This window comes from Podarcis cretensis, assembly GCF_951804945.1.
Source record: "Podarcis cretensis genome assembly, chromosome: 10".
Lineage (NCBI taxonomy): Eukaryota > Metazoa > Chordata > Lepidosauria > Squamata > Lacertidae > Podarcis > Podarcis cretensis.
Window position 1 is genome coordinate 13,996,266 of NC_137179.1, and position 24,013 is coordinate 14,020,278.

Sequence of the window (24,013 nt, forward strand, 5' to 3'; positions counted from 1 at the left end):
ACCTTGGTGTACAAACAAAATCCATTCCAGAGGTCCGTTTGTAAATCAAAACAGGTTGTAACCCAAGGCGGCTTTGGCCAATGGGGCCTCCAAAAAAAATTTGTTCATAATAATAAAAAGGGTTGTAATCCAAAAAAAGGTTGCAAACCAGGACACACACTTTGACGTGTTTGTAATGCAAAACATATGCAAGCCAAGACGTATGCAAACCAAGGTACCACTGTATTGGGTTCTTGCTTTTTTCCTTCTCTTTTTGCTTGCCCAGAGACCATCTAAAGTTGCCACTGCAGCTGTTTTTGAACAACAGTTTGTAATACCCAGACTCCGTTTTCCAGGGCTGGCTTTTGCTTTTAAAAGACTCACCGTGTGTTTGTACAGCAAACTCCTCCAGCTGGTTGAAATGACTTACTTTTACTGAGGCTCGCCCTTGATCTGCCCTCCTCTATTGCTGGACCATCAAGAAACCCGTATTTATTGGCCCCCACATAATAATAATAATAATCCCAATGACCTGCTAGCATTGGAAACGTGGGAGCTAAGCGCCATCTACTGTTTCGTTACTGAAACAGCTGCCAGTGGTTTGTGATCGTAACAGGGAGCTATTCACCCTCCCAGGCTAAGACTAGCCACGCAGGTTGGGGCTGATGGGAGTTGTAGTTCAATACGCCTCACTAACTTAATGGGACTTACTTCTGGATATATGTGCATTTGTATGCTGAAAGGAAAAGACAGTGTCAGTGGAAATCAAGTGAGGTTTGCCTTGTGTTGACGGGAGACTAGGATTTGTTGTCATTGCAGTGCAGTTAGTATCTAAGACTCTCAACAACTTGGGATCGGTTTACCCATGATGAGCGAAAGATCCCTGCATTGCAGGGGATTGGATGAGATGATCCTTGTGGTCCTTTGCAACTCCATGATTCTATGATTCTACCTAAGAGATCGCCTTCCCCCGTACACACCAACCCGACTCCTTCAAACTGCAGAACTGGTACTGTTACAGGTGCCACACAATAGCTGTTCCACCTCAATCTTTCAGTATGGCAGCACTATGGAACTCCCTGCCTACTGCTATCAGGCAGGCTCATTCACTGAACTCTTTTTGGCACCTGTTGTAAGCATCTTTGTTTAGACAAGCCTGCTCAGAAGTTTAGAATGCAAGTTGTCATCTTCGTTTAGGTTCTTTGGAGTGGAATGAGGGCATGGGCCAGCCCCCCTATGCTAAAACTATTGTTTTAACAGGGGGTTGAGTTTTAACTTGGGTGGGTGTTGTTTCTGAGGGGTGAGGTTGTTTAAAATTGTTTTTCAATGTTATATGTTAATTTGGATTTTTGTATTTGTGGGCTGCAGGATTGGTTATGCGCTTTTGTTGGAGAGTGCATTTTTTCTTAGTTCGTATACCCTGGTATTGTTAATTGTTTTAGCTATTTTTGTTATGTATTTTGTGCTTTCATTTGTGTTGTGAACTGTCCTGAGACTTATGGATATAGGACGGTGTGCAAATTATTTAATTAATAATACTAATACCGTATTGTTGATTTTGATTTATTTATTTTTTGAACATTTTAAATTACCATGGGGCAGGTAAGGGTAGGGACTTGAAAGAAGGGATCAGAAGCTTAAAGCTCCCATTCTTCCTTTCATCGAGCAAGGTACCTCTTCCCAGGGATATCTGGGAATTATAGTTCCATGAGGGGAATAGGGCTGTCATGGGTCCCAAAGCATAAATCAAATATTTGACCTTAGCACTGTGGAACCAGCAAAAGACTCATGGGCAAGCAGTGCAGCTAAGAGCTCTTTTCTGGGAGCCCACATCCAATGGTACCTCGGAAGTCGAACGTAATTCGTCCTGGAAGGACGTTTGACTTCCAAAACTTTCGATTTCCAAGGCACGGCTTCTGATTGGCTCTTGCAATTGGAAAAGCCAATCAGAAGCCACTTGTCTGTAGCGCCGGACGTTCGGCTTCTGAAAAGCTTTTGAAAACCGGAACACTTCCGGGTTTTCAACGTTTGGGAGCTGAAACCTTCAGCAATGGAGATCATCGAAAACTGAAGTTTGACTGTATTCACACATTTGCAGTGTCCAAGTTTGGATTTGTGTAATATGAGAATCTGGCCAATATGTCACTTGAAAGGGAAAGGGAAAATTTGCCAGGGTGAGTTTAAATTTGTGGTAAACAGCCACAAGTCATTGTGCCCACGGATATCTGTGTGGCTGCCATCCGATTCCTGTGGACAAGGCAGGCTTACAGTATGAGATCAGGAACTTTGGTATTTCTTCTGCAGCGCAAGTACAGGAAGTCAGATTAACCTACAGAAACTGGAGCAAGCACAGGCTACAAAGCTGAGTATAATGTGCCCTGATTGGACAAAGTTTATGGGAGAAATCCCTTAGGAAGTGGGATTACAAAATGGGAACGAATTCTTCAAGTCCCTCTTTGACTCCTTTTCCCCCATCAGTTAAACTATTTTTCTTTCTCAGTGTTTTTAGTTCTTAATTTGATTGTGTCTCGTTTCTGTTGCTGTTCTTAGTTTAGCTATTGCAATGTTTTCAACGTGTTTTTTTTGCAGCAGTTTTTTATTTTAAAAAAAACTTCATGGGGCGGGGGAAAACAATCTCACATTACAGCTCTTAATTCTGCTTTAATGGACACAACCCAGCAAATAGTTGCAACTAGAGGTGAGACGGAATGCAACGTGAAACTCCATGATTTGCTAACAGGAACTGAGAGGATTTAAGTCAGGGAAACAGAAAGGTGGATAGAGTTAAGCCCAGATTTTAAACAAAGAAAAAGATAGCACTTTGGCCTCATCCAGCTGAAATCAATGGAATGGGTCTTAATTCCATCATTTTCAACAGCATGATCAGCCCGTTCCTATACATTTTTACCCATAAGAAAATCCTGCTGTGTTCAGTGGTGCTTACTACCAAGCAGGTGAGCATAATCCTTGACTCTGACTTTTTTTTAAAAAGCCGGCTTACAATGAGACCCCCCCATTTCCTATCAATTTACCCTTCCTCCAATTCAAAGATAAAGAGAAGTCCAAGTGGAACCCTATTTAAAGGTAAAGGGACCCCTGACCATTAGGTCTAGTCGTGACCAGAGCAGTGCACAGAAATGCCGTTAAATGCCGTTTACCTTCCCGCTGGAGTGGTACCTATTTATCTACTTGCACTTTGACGTGCTTTTGAACTGCTAGGTTGGCAGGAGCAGGGACAGAGCAACAAGAGCTCACCCCATCGCGGGGATTTGAACCGCGACCTTCTGATCAGCAAGTCCTAGGCTCCTTGGTTTAATCCACAGCACCACCCGCTTCCCGACAGGAACCCTATTTAGCTAAGTACAATAAGTTTACAATATGTTGTTGGCACTACAGCTCCCATCATCCTTGAGTCCAGCAACATCTGGATTGTCACAGGCTCCCCATCACTGATATAAGATAGCGGTCCACACCTTTTTAGGCAAGCTGTCAGTTCCCTGGGACCTGTCCAAGGTACTGAAGGGTCTCTCCAAACTTGGATACTTGCAAGAAACTATGAAGAATCCTGCTGATTCAGAGCAAAGGCCCGCCTAGTTAAGCATCCTGTTCTCACAGTGGCCGACCAGATGATTATGAGAAACCCACAAGGACACCCTTCCTTCTATGGTGGAGGTAGAACATAACCATTGTTGCTGTCAACCATTGATAGCCTTCTTGGTCCGTGAATGTATCTAATCCTTTTTTAAAGCTATTCAGGTTGGAGGCCATCACTACCTTTTGTGGAATTCGATACCTTGATTTGTGTGAAGACATCCTTTCCTTTCTCCATCCTGAACCTTCCAACATTCAGCTTCAGTAGATGGACTTTTCTCTAGCCACCCACCACAATGCAACTTCTTCATTTTTTCTCTGAACTACTGCTTGGAAGTATTGAAGTAAGTGTTGTTCTGAGGCCACGTGGGGAATTAACACGGCAGCTCCAATGGGATGTTTGGGAAGCTTTTAAATGGTGACTTGATAATTTAATAATAATTATTATATTATTTATACATCACCCATCTGGCTGGGCTGCCCCAGCCACTTGGGGCAGCTTCCATATAACACTGGTCCCGAAACACCTACACTGGCTCCCAGTACGTTTCCGAGCACAATTCAAAGTGTTGGTGCTGACCTTTAAAGCCCTAAATGGCCTTGGTCCAGTATACCTGAAGGAGCGCCTCCCCCCCCCCATTAGCCTGGACACTGAGGTCCAGCTCCAAGGGACTTCTGGCGGTTCTCTCACTGTGAGATGTGAGGTTACAGGGAACCAGGCAGAGGGCCTTCTCGGTGGTGGCGCCCGCCCTGTGGGACGCCCTCCCATCAGATGTCAAGGAAATAAACAACTATCAGACATCTGAAGGCAGCCCTGTTTACGGAAGTTTTTAATGTTTGATGTTTTATTGTGTTTTTAATATTCTGTTGGGAGCCACCCAGGGTATGTATGTATGTATAAATAAATAAATAAATATTATTCCAACACAAAAGTGCCTGCTACTGGTGCTCATGGGAGAGGGGGCACATATAGGACTGGCTCACTGGACATCCCATTGCTGAGGGCTCCCTCAACCCTGGAGCCACCTCTGCTAGCACTTAATTCTCTTGCATAATTTGGGAACATAGGAAGCTGCCTTACATCACTGATCCATCTAGCTCTGTATTATCTCTCCAGGGTCCCAGACAGGAGACATTCCCAGTTCTATCTGGAGATGTTGGGAATGGAATTTGGGATCTTCTGTACAGTATATACCTTCTGTATATGCAAAGCAGCTGATCTGCGGCCTTCCCCTTGCTGGGCCTTGGTGTAGGGTTTCATATGCTGAAAAGTCCTTTTAGAAGTATTAATATACTACAATAATACACCGTAAATAACAAGCACATATTCTGCAATATTAAGGTCACGCCAAGCCACAAAACAGGTGTCCGTTAAACTGCTTTATTGGAGAGAGAATAACGCTGCATAATTACAGATATTATTTGGAAAGTGCAAGCAGCACTGTGTGTTTCTGTTGCCAGCGAAACACAATTATTAAAGCTCTTTTAGACGTACAAATATAAAAGGGTTTCTCTCTGTGCCAGATGGTTTGTGCGCAACGACCCTGTTAGGAATATTTAATTGTACTTCTCCAAAACTTTTAAAAAGAAGAATGAGGTAGAGTTTTCTTTCCTTTACCCAACCATTTCTCTCAACCATCTGCTTCTTTATGGTTCTTATAGGTTTCGTTTCTTTGTAAAAACCCTCTGTTAACTTAAACATTTATAAAAGCAGGGACCTTTCGAAAGAGCTGGGTTCCTCTGTCGGCTTTTCTTCTTCGGGATGCCAAGAATGTCTGTGCTGTACTGGCAAGCGGAAGGAACGAAATGAACACTTCTCAAAAACTTTGGGGATTTGTGGCATTGGTAGTCCATTGTTTCATCTCTGATGCAGCAGGAAATAAGGGCTGTGTGGTACCCAAATCACTCTAGATGAAGGTGGACAACCTGTGGCCTGAAGGGAAGGGCTGTATCTCAGTGGTAGGGCATCAATTCCTGGCATCTTCAGGTAGGTTCAATCCCTGGCATCTACAGGTAGGGCTGGAAGAGACCATTGTCTGAAATCCTGGATGGCTACTTCCCATCAGTGTAGGCAATATTGACCCAGATGGATCAATGGCAAGTTCTGATCTTCCTAAGTTGACACAGGTGGCAAGGGAAGGAGGTAACAGAGAGAAGGAGAGAGTTGGAAGGTCCTTTACCACTCTAGGTTCTGACCACTAACTCTGGCCTTCACCCATCCCTGGCTGCAGCTGTGTACCACCAGCATGCGACCCTCAACAGAAACACCCTTTTCCACTTTAAAACTAAATAGAATTCCTCATTATGTCCAAACTTGAGGGAACTATGGTTAGTTCAAGCAAGCCAATCAGAAAACAAACCCTGGTTTGTTCACTATCCAGCTTTTAAGATGAACCAGAATTTCCTCCACGTGGATGGAAGAAGGAACTCTGGTTATTTTAAAGCAGAAGTAGATGCTTCTGATCACAACCACCCAGAGGAGATAGCAGGGGTCGTCCTAAGCCTGGGGCTTCTGAATGTGGAATTAAAACCATGGTTTACAGCTTAGCTGCTAGGTGGAGATCACATGTATATGATCCCAGGTTGGATCCCTGGCATCTCTGAGTAGGGCTGGCCAAGACCACACCTGAAACCTTGGAGATCGCAGGATTCAGGGCAGACAATATCAAGTCAACGTCCTACATTATATCTGGACGGGGCTAATGTGAACCAGCTATGTGCAGCTGCTGCCCTCCAGCATAATCTTAAGGTAGGGATAGCCAACATGATGCCATCCAGATGCTGTGGACTACAACTCCCATCAGCCCCCGTCAACATGGCCAATGGTCAGAGTTGATGGGCATTGGTGGTCCACAACGTCTGGAAAGCACCACATTGGGATACTCCTGTCTTCCTGGTGCTGTTTTGTACTAATTTGTTGGACCTAAACCTGAAGAGGAAGAGGAAGAGGAAGAGGAAGAGGAAGAGGAAGAAGAAGGAGGAGGAGGAGGAGGAGGAGGAGGAGGAGGAAGAACAGAGCAGGGAGAAAGGACACACACAAACAAAACTGGAATTGATCATCATTGTTTAAATTCCCACCACTTGCAAATCACGCACACACGTGAGAGGGCTGAATCACATTTGATCAACCCAATTAAACATTAAATAATTGCAGCCAATTATGCAAATATCACACAACAATATTAATTTGTTGATTCCTTCTTTGAACAGCCCCAAACGTTTCTAATGTTAGCCTATCTTATGTGTTAAACGACCAATTAGCACAACCATAACTAAGCGATGAAGAATGGGTAATTGCCTAGTTATGATGTACCATCCCCCTTGCTATGTTAATCCACCACAATTAAACAAATAGTGCACAAGGGAAGAAAAGACGCACAGATGTTCTTTTACAATCCATTATTAGCTTGGGGAATTGTGTAGCTTCTGCCTAAGCAGGAAGACGGAGTAGGAATGCGGGACAATGGGGCCTAGTATCTCAGTGTTGTCATTTATGTGTAAATAGATTTATTTGAGGAATTAGTATCTGAAAACTCAATGCACTTCAAGCTATAGAAGAGTGCTGAGAAGAAGAAATGGGAGGGACGGCATTGGCTCAGTTAGTGGTGCCTCTACTTTTCCTGCAGAAGTCCCAGGTTTAATCCCCATTATCGCCAGGTAGGACTAGGAGAGAACCCCTTTCCTTAAACCCTGGATAGCTTCTGCCCATCTGTGTAGACAATCTTGAGCTAGATAGAGCTGCCTGACATGCTACAAGGCCACTTCTATGTTTCTAGTGGTCTCCAGAAATTCACCAGGTTACTTGTGGAGTATAATAATAATAATAATAATAATAATAATAATAATACAAATAATTTATAATCTGCTCATCTGGCTGGGTTTCCCCAGTCACCATCTGATGGGAGGGCGTTCCACAGGGTGGGTGCCACTACCAAGAAGGCCCTCTGCTTGGTTCCCTGTAACCTCACTTCTCGCAGTGAGGGAACTCCAAGAAGGCCCTCAGAGCTGGACCTCAGTGTCTGAACGATGGGCGTGGAGATGCTCCTTCAGATATACTGGGCCAATGCCGTTTAGGGCTTTAAAGGTCAGCACCAACACTTTAATTGTACTCGGAAACGTACTGGGAGCCAATGTACTCGGAAACGTACTGGGAGCCAATGTATGAAAACTGGGGGAAGGGGGCATTTTGCTGAATGCTCTCCACATGAGGAATAGCATTTTCAAGAGTTCAGAAGAAGCTCAGAGATCAAAATACTGTCAGAGAATCGTTTGCTGAGAAATGTCAGTCCACTTAAGGGTGAATGAAACCCTCCTCTCAGTTCATATTGGTGGATGAACGAAACCATGGAGGAAGACTAGGAGGAGGAGTGCAAGCCCACTGTTTCCTTCAGCAATATTAAAAGAATACTAAACTTGCTTAGTATTGCATCTTCAGCTGCCACCTCCTCCCCCCAAAAAATTATATATGGTGATGTATTGCCAAATATCCACTAGCAAAGGAAGGCTTGAAATTCTCCGAACAGTTTGGGGAAAACTCAAAAGGAGAAAACTGGCAAAAATGTGTCAGAAAATTATTTCCTGAGAAATTTCAAATCAGCCCTGCTAATGCATTTCCTCCCCATGAAAGACCCATACCAGTGTGGTAGTGCTCACCTGACTTTCTGACAACTCAGTCACGGCTGCTGACTGGGAGGCAGAGGGCAGAAGGTTGGTGCAGTGCGAAGGCAATCCAGCTCTCCTGCTGATGCGTTTGCACCATGCAGCCTTACCTGCCATTGGGTTTCCATCTCCTTGCCAGTGAAAACAGTGACTCACCTGTGTCAGGAGGTCACACGAGCACCATTGGCCCAATACACCATCCACTACTGACCATAACTCAGCAATAGAGCATACTTTCCATGCAGAATGCGTCCTGTCCAATCCTTGGCCATTCCAATGAAGAGGAGTACAAGTTGCAAGATTGTGTGAGACCTCTGGTTAAGACGTTGCAGAGCTGCTTCCAATCTGGGGAGACAGCACTCAGCTGGTCTGCCTGGACCCTTCTCAGCTTGCACAAAGGGACAACTTGGATACCCAAAAGAATTACAGGACCCTGCATTGATCCCTACACAAGTTGCAATACTGGAAGATCAGAGTTCTAAACCCCAAAGCATAGCTGCCAACGTTTCCCTTTTTTTAAGGGAAATTCCCTTATTCTGAATAGGATTCCTCGCAAGAAAAGGTAAAAGTTGACAGCTATGCCCCAAAGTGATCTGACACATATAGGTTCCCTGCTTTATATGTTACTAGTGGAGAGTGAGTGGTGCTACCTGGGGATTTTTAGAAAGCAAAAAGATGCCATTTTTAAATGGATAGTATAATTGCTAAGTTTGGACCTGTCACACCAAAAACCAGGTGAAGTCACACAAAAGCCACATTTTGGTCCATTATCTTGATTCAAAATGGCACCCGGCACCCAATAATCAGTGAAGGCTGCCACCCAATCTTGGGAACCCTTGTACTGAGTTTGGCGGGAATATGTTAACAGGTGACCCAACCTATGCTGAAAAATGGGCAAAGTTATGTGACAGTCATATTCTGGTCCAGTATCTTGAATCAAAACGGCACCCGGTGTGCAAAGATGGACAAAGACTGCCGCCTCCACCTTGGGAAACCTCATGATGAGTTTGGCAACAATATCCTGAGAAGTGAACAAACTTATGGCAAAAAAAATGGGAGTAGTGCCAGACTAGGACCCAAAATAGGTAAAGGTAAAGGGACACCTGACCATTAGGTCCAGTCGTGACCGACTCTGGGGTTGCGGCGCTCACCTTGCTGTATAGGCCATGGGAGCCGGCGTTTGTCCGCAGACAGCTTCTGGGTCATGTGGCCAACATGACTAGGCCGCTTCTGGCGAACCAGAGCAGCACACGGAAACGCCGTTTACCTTCCCGCCAGAGTGGTACCTATTTATCTACTTGCACTTTTATGTGCTTTCAAACTGCTAGGTTGGCAGGAGCTGGGACCGAGGAACGGGAGCTCACCCCGTTGCAGGGATTTGAACCGCCAACCTTCTGATCAGCAAGTCCTAGGCTCTGTGTTTTAACCCACAGCGCCACCCGCGTCCCAAAATACCAGGGTTCAAATCCCACTAAGTAAAGAAGCTTGCAGAATGACATTGGGCCAGTCACACACATTCAGTCTACCTTGAAGGGTTGATGAGAGGATAAACTGGAGGGATAGAACCAAGTATGAGACTCTGAGCTCCTCAGAAGAAAGGTATGGAATGAATGCATTATTATCCCTGGAAAATAGTTTGATATAATTCAAGACAATGGGATTCCAGTTATACTAATCTCCTGCCTTACAAAGATCTTGTGCATCTTTCTGCTGTGACTCATGTGACAGATTTGTTTTCTTTTATTGTTCATGCTTTCGTGGAAACACTGAAAATACAGACAAGAGAAGGTATAGCTTTTGTTTTATTTTTTTTATAGGATTGTCACGCAATATCAAAATACTCTGCTGGTTTGAGTGTGATCTGATAAACCTCTTTTACATTGAAGAAAAGACCATTTAAAAACCAGGACCCTTCATCAATCACAGTCTAGAAAAACAACAACGGAAAACCTCGTACAGATTTTTTTAAAAACCGATTAACACAGATGATTCCAAGATATTCTAAACACTCCTGTAACTGCAAGGCTAAGACACAGCAGTGCACTCTGGTTAGACGCTGTGGGCAGAGAGCAAAGAGGTCAGTATCGCACGTGTATGCACACAAATCTTCAGGAGCGTGTTCAGCAGTTTCCCCGTGTGGGTACGTCAACTGCTTGTTTTTAAGAGTAGCTTGGGACAGCTGAAGAGGCAACAGACGAGAGGCCTTGGGTGCATGCCTGAGAATTGTGTCTAATGTCCTGGTTATGTTCAATACAGAGCTGTTATACTAGACAAATAGCTGTGTTATCTTAGCGATAACTGAGTAAAACTAGCTTTTAGTGGGTATAAAGGCTGTGTCTGATGACAGACACAGGTTTCTCTTGAGAGCTTCTCTTGCAAAACTTCCCTGCGAGTTTATTAGTGTTGTCCTCAATGAAAATGCACATTATTATATATTTAATAACAATATAATGTAGCGAACACATAACAGACTTTGATTCTTTTCTCCATATATTTTGATTTTCAAAAACCTGCATGCAGTGAAGATGGACGATGCAGATTATTAAATGAATTGTTCTATATTTCTTTAGTGTAACTGGAATACTGACTGATATGACATGCTTTTTTAAAAAAATATCCCTTCCCCTCCTAGTGAATATCTATTTATGACAATATAAGGTATTAATTTATAAGCTTGGGGGTTGGGGAGGAAAAAAAGAGAGAAAAATCCACATTATAGTTACAACTATTATGGATCTTTAGATTCAAATGTAGTTCTCAAGGAGTAGTTCTGGGCCGTTCAATGCTATGTCTCTGCTTTTCAGTAGTAAGAATTTTATCTGATTAGCCATAGGCCATAAGGCAGATAAAAGAAGCTGAGAGTTAAGCCACAAATTTGGCTCTCTATTTGTATTAAATACAGAACCACACATGGTAATGTGATTTTCCTTGTTTAACTGCGAAAAGCACACAAACTCATTTGATGTAACAACATTCTTCCTGTGGCTAAACTCAAGATAGATGCTTTTTTTCAAATAGACCTTTATACAGAGGAACCTGGGTGATACAGTAAACAATGTCCTCTACAGCTATTCTACAAAATACACAAAAACATTCTTCTAACGTTAAGTTATTATTGGGGGCCATTCTGAAAGGCAGAGGACATAACACTGAACCTGCAAGCCATCATCCAGGATAAGCCATTCTATTTCCCATCTCCCTCTGGCTTTCCATCCCCTTCTCCCCACACGTCAGTCCTAGCTGTGCTGTTTTGGGTCCCCACCCCTAGGTTTTCCATCTTTCTGCAACCCTTGGAGATCTCTTAAGCCTGCTGATAGCTCCTCCCTTGAGCACAGGTGGCGCCATTTTGGCAACATAGGTTAAAGGCACTCGCCTCTGAACTCTGGAAATAAAGAGGTGACGATGAAGCAAAATTCTGAAAAAACAAAAGGGGGGGGGGAAACTTCTGACAACAAGCACAACCGCACTATATGAAAGGGTGCAACAACAAAGCATTAAGGTAATTCAAGGCACTCCATAATTGTTTTAAAAGAAGTAGATAGGGAGGAGCAATGGTCAGAAACCAAAGATGATGTATCATGAGATTAGTTCATTGCTTCTAATGACAAGTACTGTGCAAAGCCCACTGGGAGGCAGGAGGAAATGAAATGCAAGGCTAATCTCTCCTCCTGCCACTTCTGTGGAATGTGTTAAGTGGCCCAACTCTGAGCCACATTTTCATCAAAAATCTAGTATAACAGGAGTGCACTGAAGGTGTCTTTCGCCTTCCTACCAGGTAAGAATTCATCCTCTTCATAAACCTCCCCTGTTTGGTACTTCTTTTATTTCGATTTCGTATTATTACAGCAGTTTACACTATTCCTTCAGTCACCCTCAGAGGAGAGCTGGATACAGAAACAATTGCATCTAACACACATTTTATTAACATCAGTGTGGTGCTCCACAGCCATTCTGGCAAAAATCAATGGTTTCTGTCTTCCGTGAACCTGAGATTGGCTCGGTTTTTTTATCTCTTCTGGGCACAGATTCATACCAGTGTAGCTAAACCACTGTCTCTCAGGATAAGAGCACCCCTTTCTCCTTGCCACCAAGTAGCCAACTTCCTTGCCCTTCCAAAGTATTTAAAGTGGCCACGTCTCCTACATACTCGCCAGAAGTGGCTATTGGGATGGGATGGAACTGCAACACTAGCTTCTGGGCAGAGGAGTCGCTGATGCTTATCAGGAGAGAGGGGTGAGGTGGCCGGGAAGGCAGGCCTCACGAGAAAGCCAAGCTAAACCAGCTGGTAAATACTTGGGAGAATGTCTCCAAAACCCAACTGGGAGGAGCCATTCAAAGCACTCACGAACCATTAAGTGAGAGTTCACTCACGTAAATTCTTGTTCAAGAAGGCTTCTCAACACTGGCAAAATCCCAGGTTTGCATGTCTGGCTGGCCTCAGGTAAACAGCATTTCCTTCAGGCTCGCATGCCACGTGGAGCATTTTGTAAGCGTGATGGATTTCTGTGAGAGAACGCATCTTGGGCTGGAGCTACACATTCAGTGGTACACAGTGTGAGTGTGTGTCTCTGGGGGCACGAACCGCCACATTACCCTTGCGAAGCAGCAGAGAAGATGACCCAGAAGAGAACAATGGGCAATGATTGTTGCTTCCAGCCCCTTGCAATCCCTTCTCCTTTTGCCAGCTGCTTTCCCCCAGAAAAGCTGTCTGGGGGAGAAGAGACTGCAGAGGAAGAATAGGGCTTGAGCAAAAGGTTAAGCCCCCGAACCTCATCCGCACCTTCTCCACTGCAAATTACTTCCCGTCCTGCCACTTTGCAGGGGAATATGCAGCATCAGCGAGGGTTCTCAGATCCCACTTCTGCCCAATATGTGAAACAGCAGAGTTTTGGTCTTGGTTAGTGAGGCTGAATGCGGACATGCTCTTCTCTAGTCAAAAGGCACTCTACAGTTATGATAGTGGCCTTGTTCAAGTTATTCCTCTGCTCAACATCGAAATTCCTGGTGCGCCCCATCAAATGCTGCGGCCATTGGTCAAGCAAGAGAGGAACTCGGGACCCTTCACCCCAGTGGCTGGGAATACTTGGAATAAAACCGAACAATGATCAGAGCACAATACACACTCAGGTGTCAAGAAGAAGAAGAAATACACTGTGCTACATCTACCACAGATGGCACAAGAGCTTGTGCTTAACATGTGTATTTTAAAGAGAACACGGTCTGGCACTATCAACTTCAACTGGTCTTCAATAAAGTGGCTTTTAAAAAGACCCAAAAACCTTGCAGATAGAAAAACAGATAGGAAAAAAAAAAACCCTCTCCAGAAATAGGTAGTCCCTTGCTCACCAACGTAGAGCAAAGTCAAACAAAATATTTTGTTCTCCGTTTGAGTGGCCCTGGGCCTCCCTGGGTTTGCACTTTTGCAGAGAAAGGGTAATGTATACAAACTTATCACCACAGATACAACAGGACATTTTTTACTTTAACCGAGATGTCAGGGGGATAGAGAGTCCCACTGCAGTCATGGGAATAGCAGCTCACTGTTACCTAGGAGTTGTAACTAGCAGCTGAACAACCTAATCTACTTACAGGATTTTACTTACAAACTGATTTAAACTTCTTTTAAAAGCACTTGGTATAGCGCTGCTCGAAGCGTATCACTTCAGGCTGCAAGCCCTGAATGCTCCCTGGCATTTTAAAAAAGAACAACTCTTGGACATAAAGCTAGCATATCAGAGAGTAGTCTGCGCTAGAACTCTTCTCACTTTTGGGTGGTGCTAGACTGTTCAGGTAACTGCTGACACTGGGTGGGATTTAAGCAAGCCGTTTCCCTGCCACCACCTGTATTCCAAAGTGGTACAGTCCAGGGAATACTGTGTCCTGTGCTTTTGCTGAATGTTTTAGGCGGTGATAAGACCAGAAAGGGGAGAGATACAGGGCATATTTCTAGGTGTTTATCAAATCACCAGTTAGAGGTAGGCTCTGTTAAAAAAGTGGCAGAGTTTAAAAGTTTTCCAAAATTTCACCCTAACCCTTTATAGGAAAATATACATATACATATATATATATTAGGCTGCAGTCCTATGTACACTTACCAGGTATAGGATTGCAGAGTTTAGTTTCCAAAGCACTGCATTAGTGCAATAGTTCTGTGTACTATTTTATTGGCTATCTTACCTGCACCATTCAATTGCTGCCCTGTGAAACTATGCTAATGTTAACTCAACAGATAACCGGACGGCAAAATTTGAGCACCACTAACAATGTAATAAGTAACTGATTTGGCAAGAGATGTCGTAAAGCAAACTCAGGGTGGGGTGAGAAAGAAGGTGAAAAATCTCATTTTTCAGATGGAAAATTCATTGTGGGGTGCAGGAAAAAAAGCAACCAAAGCTATTAGGGGCACCTCTACGAGGCAGTTTGCTGCAGACTCGATGCTGCTAGCTACATGATTTCATCCTCACTGTCTCATATTGTTTTCCCGTTTAATCCTCGCTGAAAGTTTGCATGGGAAATCTGCATGGGAAAAGCCCAACAAAAACGGTAAATGTGGATTGTGTTTGGATCGGGGTGAGCGGTGAGATGGAAGGGCATTTTAATGAGGATGTCATTGTGTGGAGGTTGCACAAAGCTTGCATCACTGAGTCCGCCATGCACATTCCACATTTAGGTGGAAGCATCCGAATTTCAGAGCCGTGAACATGCAGACAGTACTGGAGAGATGCAGGAGAAGGAGAAGCGGAGAGGGGTGCAAAATGAGAGGAAGGGGTGGTGCAAAAGCAGAAGGTGAACCACTTCTCTTCTGGTCTCCTGCATCTCCCAGCTCTAAAAGGCCCGTTATATGTTAGAGATGAGGGCAGCATGGTCTCGATCAGGATGGTCAGAAAGGAGACAAGTGTTTCTGTCTCCCAATTGTTCTAAGAGAGGCAGGAACCAAATGGCTTTGCATTCTAAGCTAGAATCCCTGACCTGTGGTAGATCAGATTTGGCTCATGGGGTACAGAAGATAGTGAGCTGCTGAGCCACCATTGTGCATCTGCCCCTACGTTGCAACGACCTCTGGACAGTGTACCTTGCGGTTCAAGTTTGGAGACTTTCCAACATCTCAGGATGCTTGAGACAGCGCCTTGTTGGCTCTTCCAGTTGACTAAGGCTGTAGTCAGATGAGCAGCTTCCCTCTTCAACTTGCCTGGCCTTGGCAGTGTTACAGGTGAGGAGGGGAGCCAGATGGTGGAATGAATTATGGGACTCTGCAGCCACTTGCTTCCAGGGACAAGCTGCTGCAGAAACTACACAGAACTGGAACGCCCGAAGGGATTTTAATGTTTGTTGGGCTGTGTGATAGCCACATTATCTGGCAACTGGCTCAAAATGTAATGGATGGGGAAGCCATTGCGCAGTGGAACTTGCTCCACCCAACAGTTTAGTTCTGCACAATACTTCACAGAGCTGGCCCAAGACATTTTGCTGCCTGAGGTGAAGGGCAAGATCCTGCCCCCTTCCTTTGCGGACAAACTGTCGGCTGAATGTGACTTCCCTACTAGTAAGGAAACTGCACACAAAGACAACACGCTAGCTTAGCAGGCACAGCTCTGCCCTCTAGCACTTTGCCAGCACTGCAGCTTGAGGCACCTGCCTCAAGATGCTGAACGGTAGGGCCGATGTTGATGACTGTGGAAATCACTTTCAGTGAGGGAGGAAAAAAAGAGATCATCTGAACCCACTCAAGGCATGGTGGCATTGGGCACCGCAGGGAAATCTGATCCACAGCTATGAGGCATGGGTTTGGTGACCAACACAAAGAAGTAGGAAACATACTAAAGGAGATCCCACTGAGTCTAGGGGAAATGTTTCACGACCCCCCCCCCCAAATGAAGGCAAGATACATCTCTGTCTTGAAGATCAATGTTGTGATCTTCCAAGGCTGGAAACAAAGAGAAGATTCCAGAGACAACAAAGGGTTTCTCTGAGTAATTTGGCAATTGGGTTGCATGGAACAGCCTAGTCTGTGCTTTAGAAGTTAAGTAAAGTCGTATTTGGCTTGCACTGAAGAGCAGTTGAAGAACATTTTTGCTTAAAAACACACCTGTCGACTGTACCAGGGACACAAGCGAAACAAAGCAAACCGTTTGGGGGGGAAAGTGTCTATTGCTTACACTAGCACCTCTACCAGAAGACAGGTTTCTACTCTAGAGCAAAAAATCACAGTAGAAAAATCAAAAACGGTTTGTGTTCACACTCCCTGTCACGTGGAAATAATCACCCTCCCAGCCCAGGGACAAAGTGATAAACACACAGACTACTCTACACGGAGCTACGGTAAAACTGGTCATCGCTCAGGTGGTACTTCAGCCTGCCGTGTGGTGTGGACCGAAGGTCTCGGCCTTCGCCGCTCTTCCCCACTCACGACACGATGACCGCCCACTCGCTGTCTTCCCTTCCGTACTGAAACAGAAGGGAGGAGAGTTATAAGCATCAGCAGGGCACAAGGGTTAAGTAGAGAGGGTCCCCAAACAGCAGGAAAACCACAGCCAATGGGACACATCAGTAGCGTTAAGAGGCAACAAAGGTAATTAATACAACATGATTCAATAATGGCACATAAGGAACACGTGAAACAGACTCATGTTAAGCACACAGAACAGATTCACAGCACGGCCAAGCTCCTATCAACCACCACTACTAATTAGACTGAAAATGCAAAATATAAATACCCTATTTTTTGCTCTATAAGACTCACTTTTCCCCCCCTAAAAAGTAAGGGGAAATGTGTGTGCGTCTTATGGAGCGAATGCCGGCTGTGCATTCTGAATCCCAGAAGCCAGAACAGCAAGAGGGATTGCTGCTTTCACTGCGCAGAGATCCCTCTTGCTGTTCTGGCTTCTGAGATTCAGAATATTTTTTTTCTTGTTTTCCTCCTCCAAAAACTAGGTGCGTCTTGTGGTCTGGTGCGTCTTATAGAGCAAAAAATACGGTAAATTGTGGAACTGAATCTAAGAATAACATATGGTGGAGTTGTTGAGATCTCTGGATTTTATCTTGTTTCGTTGCTTCATGGGAGCAACAACAACGTGGAAATGATGGGGGGGAATAAAGGGGGGAAAATTTCCCCCAGGCGCAGGGCTGAGGCGGGGGAAGCCCGAGCTTCCCCCGACCCCAGCCCCCAGAACGGGTCCCAGAGCGATGGCGAAGGTGCGCGCAGCTTTGGCATCGCTCTGGGAGCTTGCCGGGCTGGGGGGATAGCTTCCTGAAGCCTGGAGATCAAGAGGGGTCGGTGCGCACCGACCCCTCTCGCTCTCCAGGCTTCAGCGAAAGCCTGCATTCGCCTCATAGGACGCACACACATTTCCCCTTCATTTTTGGAGGGGGAAAAGTGCGTCCTATAGGGCGAAAAATTGATCGTAACCCTCTGGGCTGCTTACGTGCCTCTTTTAAAAAAAAAACACCACCACCACACATACGTTGTGTGATGTGAATGGTCAAGAGGAACTTAACCAGCAGGACTGGTCCAAATGGAGTTTGTTCTTCCACAGAAGCTCTTGACACAGAAGTCAAAGTTAAGACGCACGATGGGGATGCTGCTCGTATAGCCAGGGTCAAATACCCACCAGTGCATGGCTTGTATCCCGGAAACTGACATTAGATGCTCTTAAAACTCTGGGCATCGGTGGCTGTTGAAGGCGTTAGGGGTGACAGCGATTGTAGAAGCTCTCTGCCAGCCAGCTTGTTATCTGGTTGAGCTCAGGGAGGAAAATACCACCCCTCCAAAGAAAAAATTGTGTTGGCAAGCACCAGGCGCTTAGAACACTGTTTGGGTTTTTGCTTGCGTATTCACTATCATGTTTAAATATGGCCCTAATCTTGAAACAGAGACAAGGAACCTATCCCCCCCCCCCCCGAGGTTGTTAAGACTCCAGCTCCAAACAGCCCCAGTGGACAGTGATCACAGCAGGAAGTGACCTCTCCAGAACACGGAACGACTCTTTTCTTATTTATTTTTTGGCTGAGATCTCCTGGGTAACGCAGATGCCATTAGGCAGTTGAATGCACCTGCATACTCTTGTTTCCCTCCCAGCGACCCATCCCTTCTGCACAGCCCCGGGCACTGACAACCCATGCTACGTCACTGACCTCAAAAGACCATACCATTTCAGAAAAGGGGTGGGGGAGGGGGAGGAGAGAACACTTTGTTTGAGGGAATGTTTATATCAAAATCTTTCTGCACACGGAGAGCTGTCACTCCCCGTGCAAGGAAAGTGATCGCGTCAGGAAAGAGACCTCCTGCCATGCCATCTCTCTCACATGGTAGTTTTCCACATGCGGATGATGAATGAGCCCTTAAAACAAAGAATCTTCCCAAATACACATTCTGAGATGGTGTATGTGTGCAAGAAGACTGCACCACGTTGCAAACAGCATAGCTGAATCCGCTCCATGGATATTGCTGGACCTAACTTCCACATATTGCAACTGGGCTGTTAAACATGAAAGGAACTACTCAGCCATCCCTCCCTCGCATTGTTAATGTAGAAAATAAACGAGACTCTTACTTGGATATCACTCAGCTGGTTCAAGAAACGAGTAGCTAGTTGAGGTCCGTTTTCCATGGTTGGAATGTGCAAATGCTAAGGGGGAAAGAGAGACTTGTGAGTAGATGCTGGCCGACGCATGCACATGATCTGTCCTCTCCTGCTGATATAAGGGGGAGGGTGTAGCTGGGGGAGGCAGAGAGAGGCTCAGCGTTTGACTGACAGCAGTTGACTTTGAAGGCAGGACTCTGCAGGAGTGTGTACCAAACACACAAACCATCCCTGAAGAGGGAACTGATTGCAAGGCACGTGGGGAATTCATTGGTAAGAGGCGGGAGGTTAACTCCATAAACAAGAGGACATAATTGTGAGAGGTTTTGCAACTAAAAAGGGATGGATAGTGCCAAGGTTGCAGGGCACAGTCCTTCAATGGCTGCGCTCGTTTCTCTCTGGTCGGGGACAGAGGGTGGCACTTGGGGGGGAATTGTCATCCCGCCACTCCTTGGTGTGTGGAGTGCCCCAGGGTGGGATACTCTCCCCGATGCTTTTTAACATCTTTATGCGCCCCCTCGCCCAGCTTGTCCGGAGTTTTGGGCTGGGCTGCCATCAGTATGCTGATGACACCCAACTCTATCTGTTGATGGATGGCCCTCCTGACTCGGCCCCAGACACACTGATCAGATGCTTGGAAGCTGTGGCTGGATGGTTACGTGGGAGCCGGTTGAAGTTAAATCCTTCGAAGACAGAGGTCCTCTGGCTGGGACGGGACGATATGGGATTGAGGGGGCAACTCCCATCTCTTGCGAGGGTGCAATTAGTGCCAGCACCGTCCGTTAAGAGTTTGGGTGTAATCTTCGATACCTCCCTCTCCATGGAGGCGCAGATTGCAGCTATAACAAAGGCGGCATTTTTTCATCTCCGCCAAGCTAAGCAGTTGGCTCCTTACCTCTCTCGCCCTGACCTAGCCACTGTGATCCACGCGACGGTCACCTCCAGACTGGATTATTGTAACTCGCTCTACGTGGGGCTGCCTTTGAGACTGACCCAGAAACTCCAGCGGGTGCAGAATGCCGCAGCGAGACACCTTACAGGGTCTTCGCTGCGAGATCACATTCATCCGGTGCTATACCAGCTGCACTGGCTCCCGGTGGAGTACAGGATCAGGTTTAAGGTGCTGGTTTTAACCTTCAAAGCCCTATACGGCCTAGGACCCTCGTACCTACGGGACCGCCTCTCCTGGTATGCCCCACAGAGGAACTTACGGTCTTCAAATAAAAACATCTTGAAGGTCCCAGGCCACAGAGAGGTTAGGCTGGCCTCAACTAGAGCCAGGGCTTTTTCGGCTGCGGCTCCGATCTGGTGGAACACTCTGTCACAAGAGACAAAGGCCCTGCGGGACTTAACATCTTTCCGCAGGGCCTGCAAGACAGAGCTGTTCCACCAGACCTTTCGTCAGGATGCAGCCTGACTCCCTCCTTTGGCAATCTTTACAAAACTTTAGTTTATGGTTGCCATCAATTTTGATTTTAATCAATTTTTATAATGTTTTTATAATGTTGCACTGTTTTAGTGTTGTTAGCCGCCCTGAGCCCGGCTTCGGCTGGGGAGGGCGGGATATAAATAAAATTTATTATTATTATTATTATTATTATTATTATTATTATTATTATTATTATTATTCGATCCCCTGCATATTCTTGCATTGGACAAGAAGATCCTCAACTGTATGATTCTATGTTCTAAAACCAGAAAACCAAGACAAAACCAAGACCGTCCTGGACAAAGGCAGGAAACGGACTGGGGTTTAGGACAACTAAGCCATGCCTACTTCCTTGACTTGAAGGTGCATTTCCTGCCTTTGGACACCAGGTGGAACCACAGCCCAGGCAAAGGGCTGTACTCCAGGGAGAATTTTACGGATAGCAAGAGATTTATTTATACGTCTATCGCATTTATATGCCACCTTTCTTCCAAGGTGCCCAAGGAGGTTTGTTCGTTTATTTATTTAAATTATCAACACAAGCAAACAATCTGGGAATCCTTAGGGAGGTATGGGAATGGGGGCTGCAGCAGTCAGGAACAATTACTGGAATTCAGGTAGGGGCTGACTTGCAATAGCAGAAGTGCCTTTCTGCTTGCAAATCTTCAGGTGCCACCATATGAAATTGGCATTTTAAGAGCAAGTATGGTACTTTTTCTGTTATAATCAGTTTCTGAGTGAAGAGGTCAACAGATATGATTATGGTGCAAGATGTATGTATCTCAGTACACTTGTGTGGACTTTTTAATTTCTTCCTCGGGATTGAAAGCATTAATTGCTGATTTTTCCTTTATTGGTTCATTCAGCACTGGTTTAAAATGCAGTTGCATAATAAACTGGGGGGGGGGAGGTAATCTGAGTCTTAAGAAGCTGAGGAAACCAGCTCGCTGGGATGGGACAACTTCGAAAACATTCCTAGGGCTGCCTTCCTGATAACCCTCAGCGCAACATGTGTCAAAAGTTACATAACTTTGCCACAGCAAGACGAATAGCATCGTTTTTGGCAGAAGACGAACTGCAGCTGTGTGGAAGCAGTGCTGCGTGCCACATGTAGAGGGCAGAACAGATCATGGGATCGTAAGATTGTTCAGTTGAAAGGGACCATGAGGGTGATCTAGTCCAATGCAGGAATCGTAAACAATGCCTTCTTAACATCCCTACTGGTCAGTGAGATTCTAAGTTAGGAAACAGGGCCTCCCATCTGAGCTGTTAACAGTGTTTTACTAGAGTTCTTCCAAAGTTCCATAAGGAAGCCGATTTGAGAGCTAGATGGTGAAAAGTAAAATATAAGACCAACTACAATTCCTTTACAGATCTCCTTGGGAAATCCCTGACGCATGGTCAACAATCCTGCTTTGCGAAGCTGAAAAAGAGAACGCTCGCCCTCACCTCGCCAAGGTATAATATTGTAGAAATGGGGCACACAATGCAAGCCGTCCCAGCACCAAACATCTCCTTCACTCGATTTTCCTTCAAAGCAGCTATCAGATCGCTCATGGTGACGTATCGCTCAGACACCTTGAATTCTCCCTGTGACAAGGTAGAAAGGGGAGGAGCCAAAGAAAGCATTATTAAATTATGAAGAGCCATTTCCTCTGAGGAATAGCTTACTTATAGAAACACGGCACAGTGCTTCCAAATGGGCGCTTAATGAGGGTTATTTATAGAGAAGGGCTCCCAGATGCACCTGTTGGAAATTCCACAGGTACCCCTAACTAATTCTTTATCAAGATGAGAAAGTGCCCATGAAATCTTACAGGCCAGCTCGATAGGGACTGTGCTGTTTTGGTGTTTGGTTGCTCGCTGGAGGCAAGAGTACAATGCAGTCTCCCTTCTGCTCACCAAACGGATCACAGCTTATAGCTTGAGCAGCAGCTCGGAAGATGTTCCCTGAGTTTGCAGAATGGCTCAGAACAGAGGTCACCACATTTGCAAACTGGGAAAGAATGTGTTGTAGGTACCACGGACATGCTGCAATTGCACACACGTGCACACACACTGATTCCCCTCGTCCCTCTGGCATCCAGACTTGAAAAAAAGTCTTTTTGCTCCCCACCCCACCCTAAGCCTAAAGCAGAGGGTGATCTTCCTGGAAATCGTAGCTGGGGAGGCAGGAGTTTACCTTCCCAAGCGTGATTTCAGTGCCGGAGGCTTGGGGGAATGGGAGCCTGGCTTAAAGAGACTGACAGCTACTACTAGCCACTACTTTGTGGCTTAGGGCCCTTGTATTTACAGCACCGCCTCTCCTGGTGTGCCCCGCAGAAGACCTTAAGGTCCATGAATAATCATAGTTTAGAGGTGTTGGGCCCTAAGAAAGTAAGATTATCCTCCACCAGGCCCAGGGCCTTCTCAGTGATGGCTCCGACCTGGTGGAATGCTCTGTCCCATGAGACCAGGGCCCTGCAGGATTTAACTTCCTTCTGCAGGGCCTGTAGAACTATTCAGCCTGGCTTTCAATTTGAACTTAGCCTGATGTTTTATTCCCTTCCTTCCCCCTCCTCCCCTTTTTATAAAGATTACCCACTCCGGGATCCCACAGCTAATTCTCCCCTGGTCTCCTCACTGGCCCAAATAGGACTAATTTAGCCAGCTAGCCCTGGTGATCATCTAATGTTTATTGGATGGATTTCCCCTCTAAATTGATTTTTGAATTCTGAATTTATTGTTATTCACGTTTTATACTGTATTTTATGTTGTTTTTTTGTTGCATCAATTAAGTGTTTTAAATTTGTTGTTAGCCGCCCTGAGCCCGGTTTTCTGAACCGGGAAGGGCGGGGTATAAATAAAAAATTATTATATTATTATTAGATAGATGTCAAAACCTGGAAGCAAAAGACACAGCGGACACCTACCCACTTGCTTGCCAAGTCCAAAATGCTCTGTCTTGTCACGCCAGGAAGAATGATGCCGTCTAGGGGTGGGGTCGCCAGCTCCTCTTCTGTCAATACAAAACACAGTAGATCAGCATTGAAACAAACAAGTGCCCAAACGTGACTGGATAGCTCAGTTACTTAGAGCGTGGTGCTAATAACGCCAAGGTTACAGGTTCGATGCCTGTCTGGGACAGCTGTGTATTCCTGTGTTGCAGAGGGTTAGGGCTAGATCTTCAGGGGCCTTTCCAACTCTATACTGAGGTGTGTGTTGTGGTTGTGGTTGTTTTAAAATAATGACAATAGAAAAAGACATTGGAAGGAGGAAACATTTTGACTATTGGTATGGATGGGTGATACCATGAAATCCTTGGTTTGTCAAGCAGAATCTGACCCCAACCCACCTTTCTCCTAGATTTCTGAGGGTTTATTATTGTTATTTAATAAATTTGTATACTGCAACTTCACCCGCAGATCTCAGGGTGGTTCGTAACATAAAATACAAGACAAAAACACAAAATACACAATAGAAACAAGAACATACACACAAACCAGTATCACCATCACCCAAACCAGTTCAGATCCATGGGGTGATTCCTTACAGTTAAACATAAATGACCATCTTACATACACTTGGCTCAGTCCCCTTTAAGCCCACCCCCCTTTGCCCAAGAGAGCATGTAGTGGCGGGGGAGAACCTCAGGCCCAGAGCCCAGATATGCCCCACCCAGGCTTCTTTGTCCAGCCCTTGAGACTCTCCCCAGGCCTCGCCCCTCAGTGGCCTGGTTTCACTTCCTTCTTTGGCGTTTTCATCTGGCTGGAATTGGTCCCTGGACTGTGACTTC

At 45.4% G+C, this 24,013-nt stretch overlaps 1 protein-coding gene across 3 annotated transcripts in view; it reads right to left on the reverse strand.

The window, feature by feature from the left end:
* Positions 1-10,841: 10,841 nt before the first annotated feature.
* BCAT1 (branched chain amino acid transaminase 1) overlaps positions 10,842-24,013 on the reverse strand; it is a 69,112-nt gene continuing 55,940 nt past the window's right edge. For 2 of the 3 annotated variants that reach the window (XM_079992898.1, XM_079992897.1), the window contains 4 exons: positions 23,151-23,236; positions 21,688-21,828; positions 18,780-18,854; positions 10,842-16,674 (listed from right to left, as the gene is read on the reverse strand). In XM_079992898.1, coding sequence (XP_079849024.1) covers positions 16,633-16,674; positions 18,780-18,854; positions 21,688-21,828; positions 23,151-23,236 — 344 coding nt within the window. In that variant the 3' untranslated portion in view covers positions 10,842-16,632. The remainder of the gene's footprint in view (positions 16,675-18,779; positions 18,855-21,687; positions 21,829-23,150; positions 23,237-24,013) is intronic. The other variant, XR_013842803.1, reaches the window with a different exon arrangement.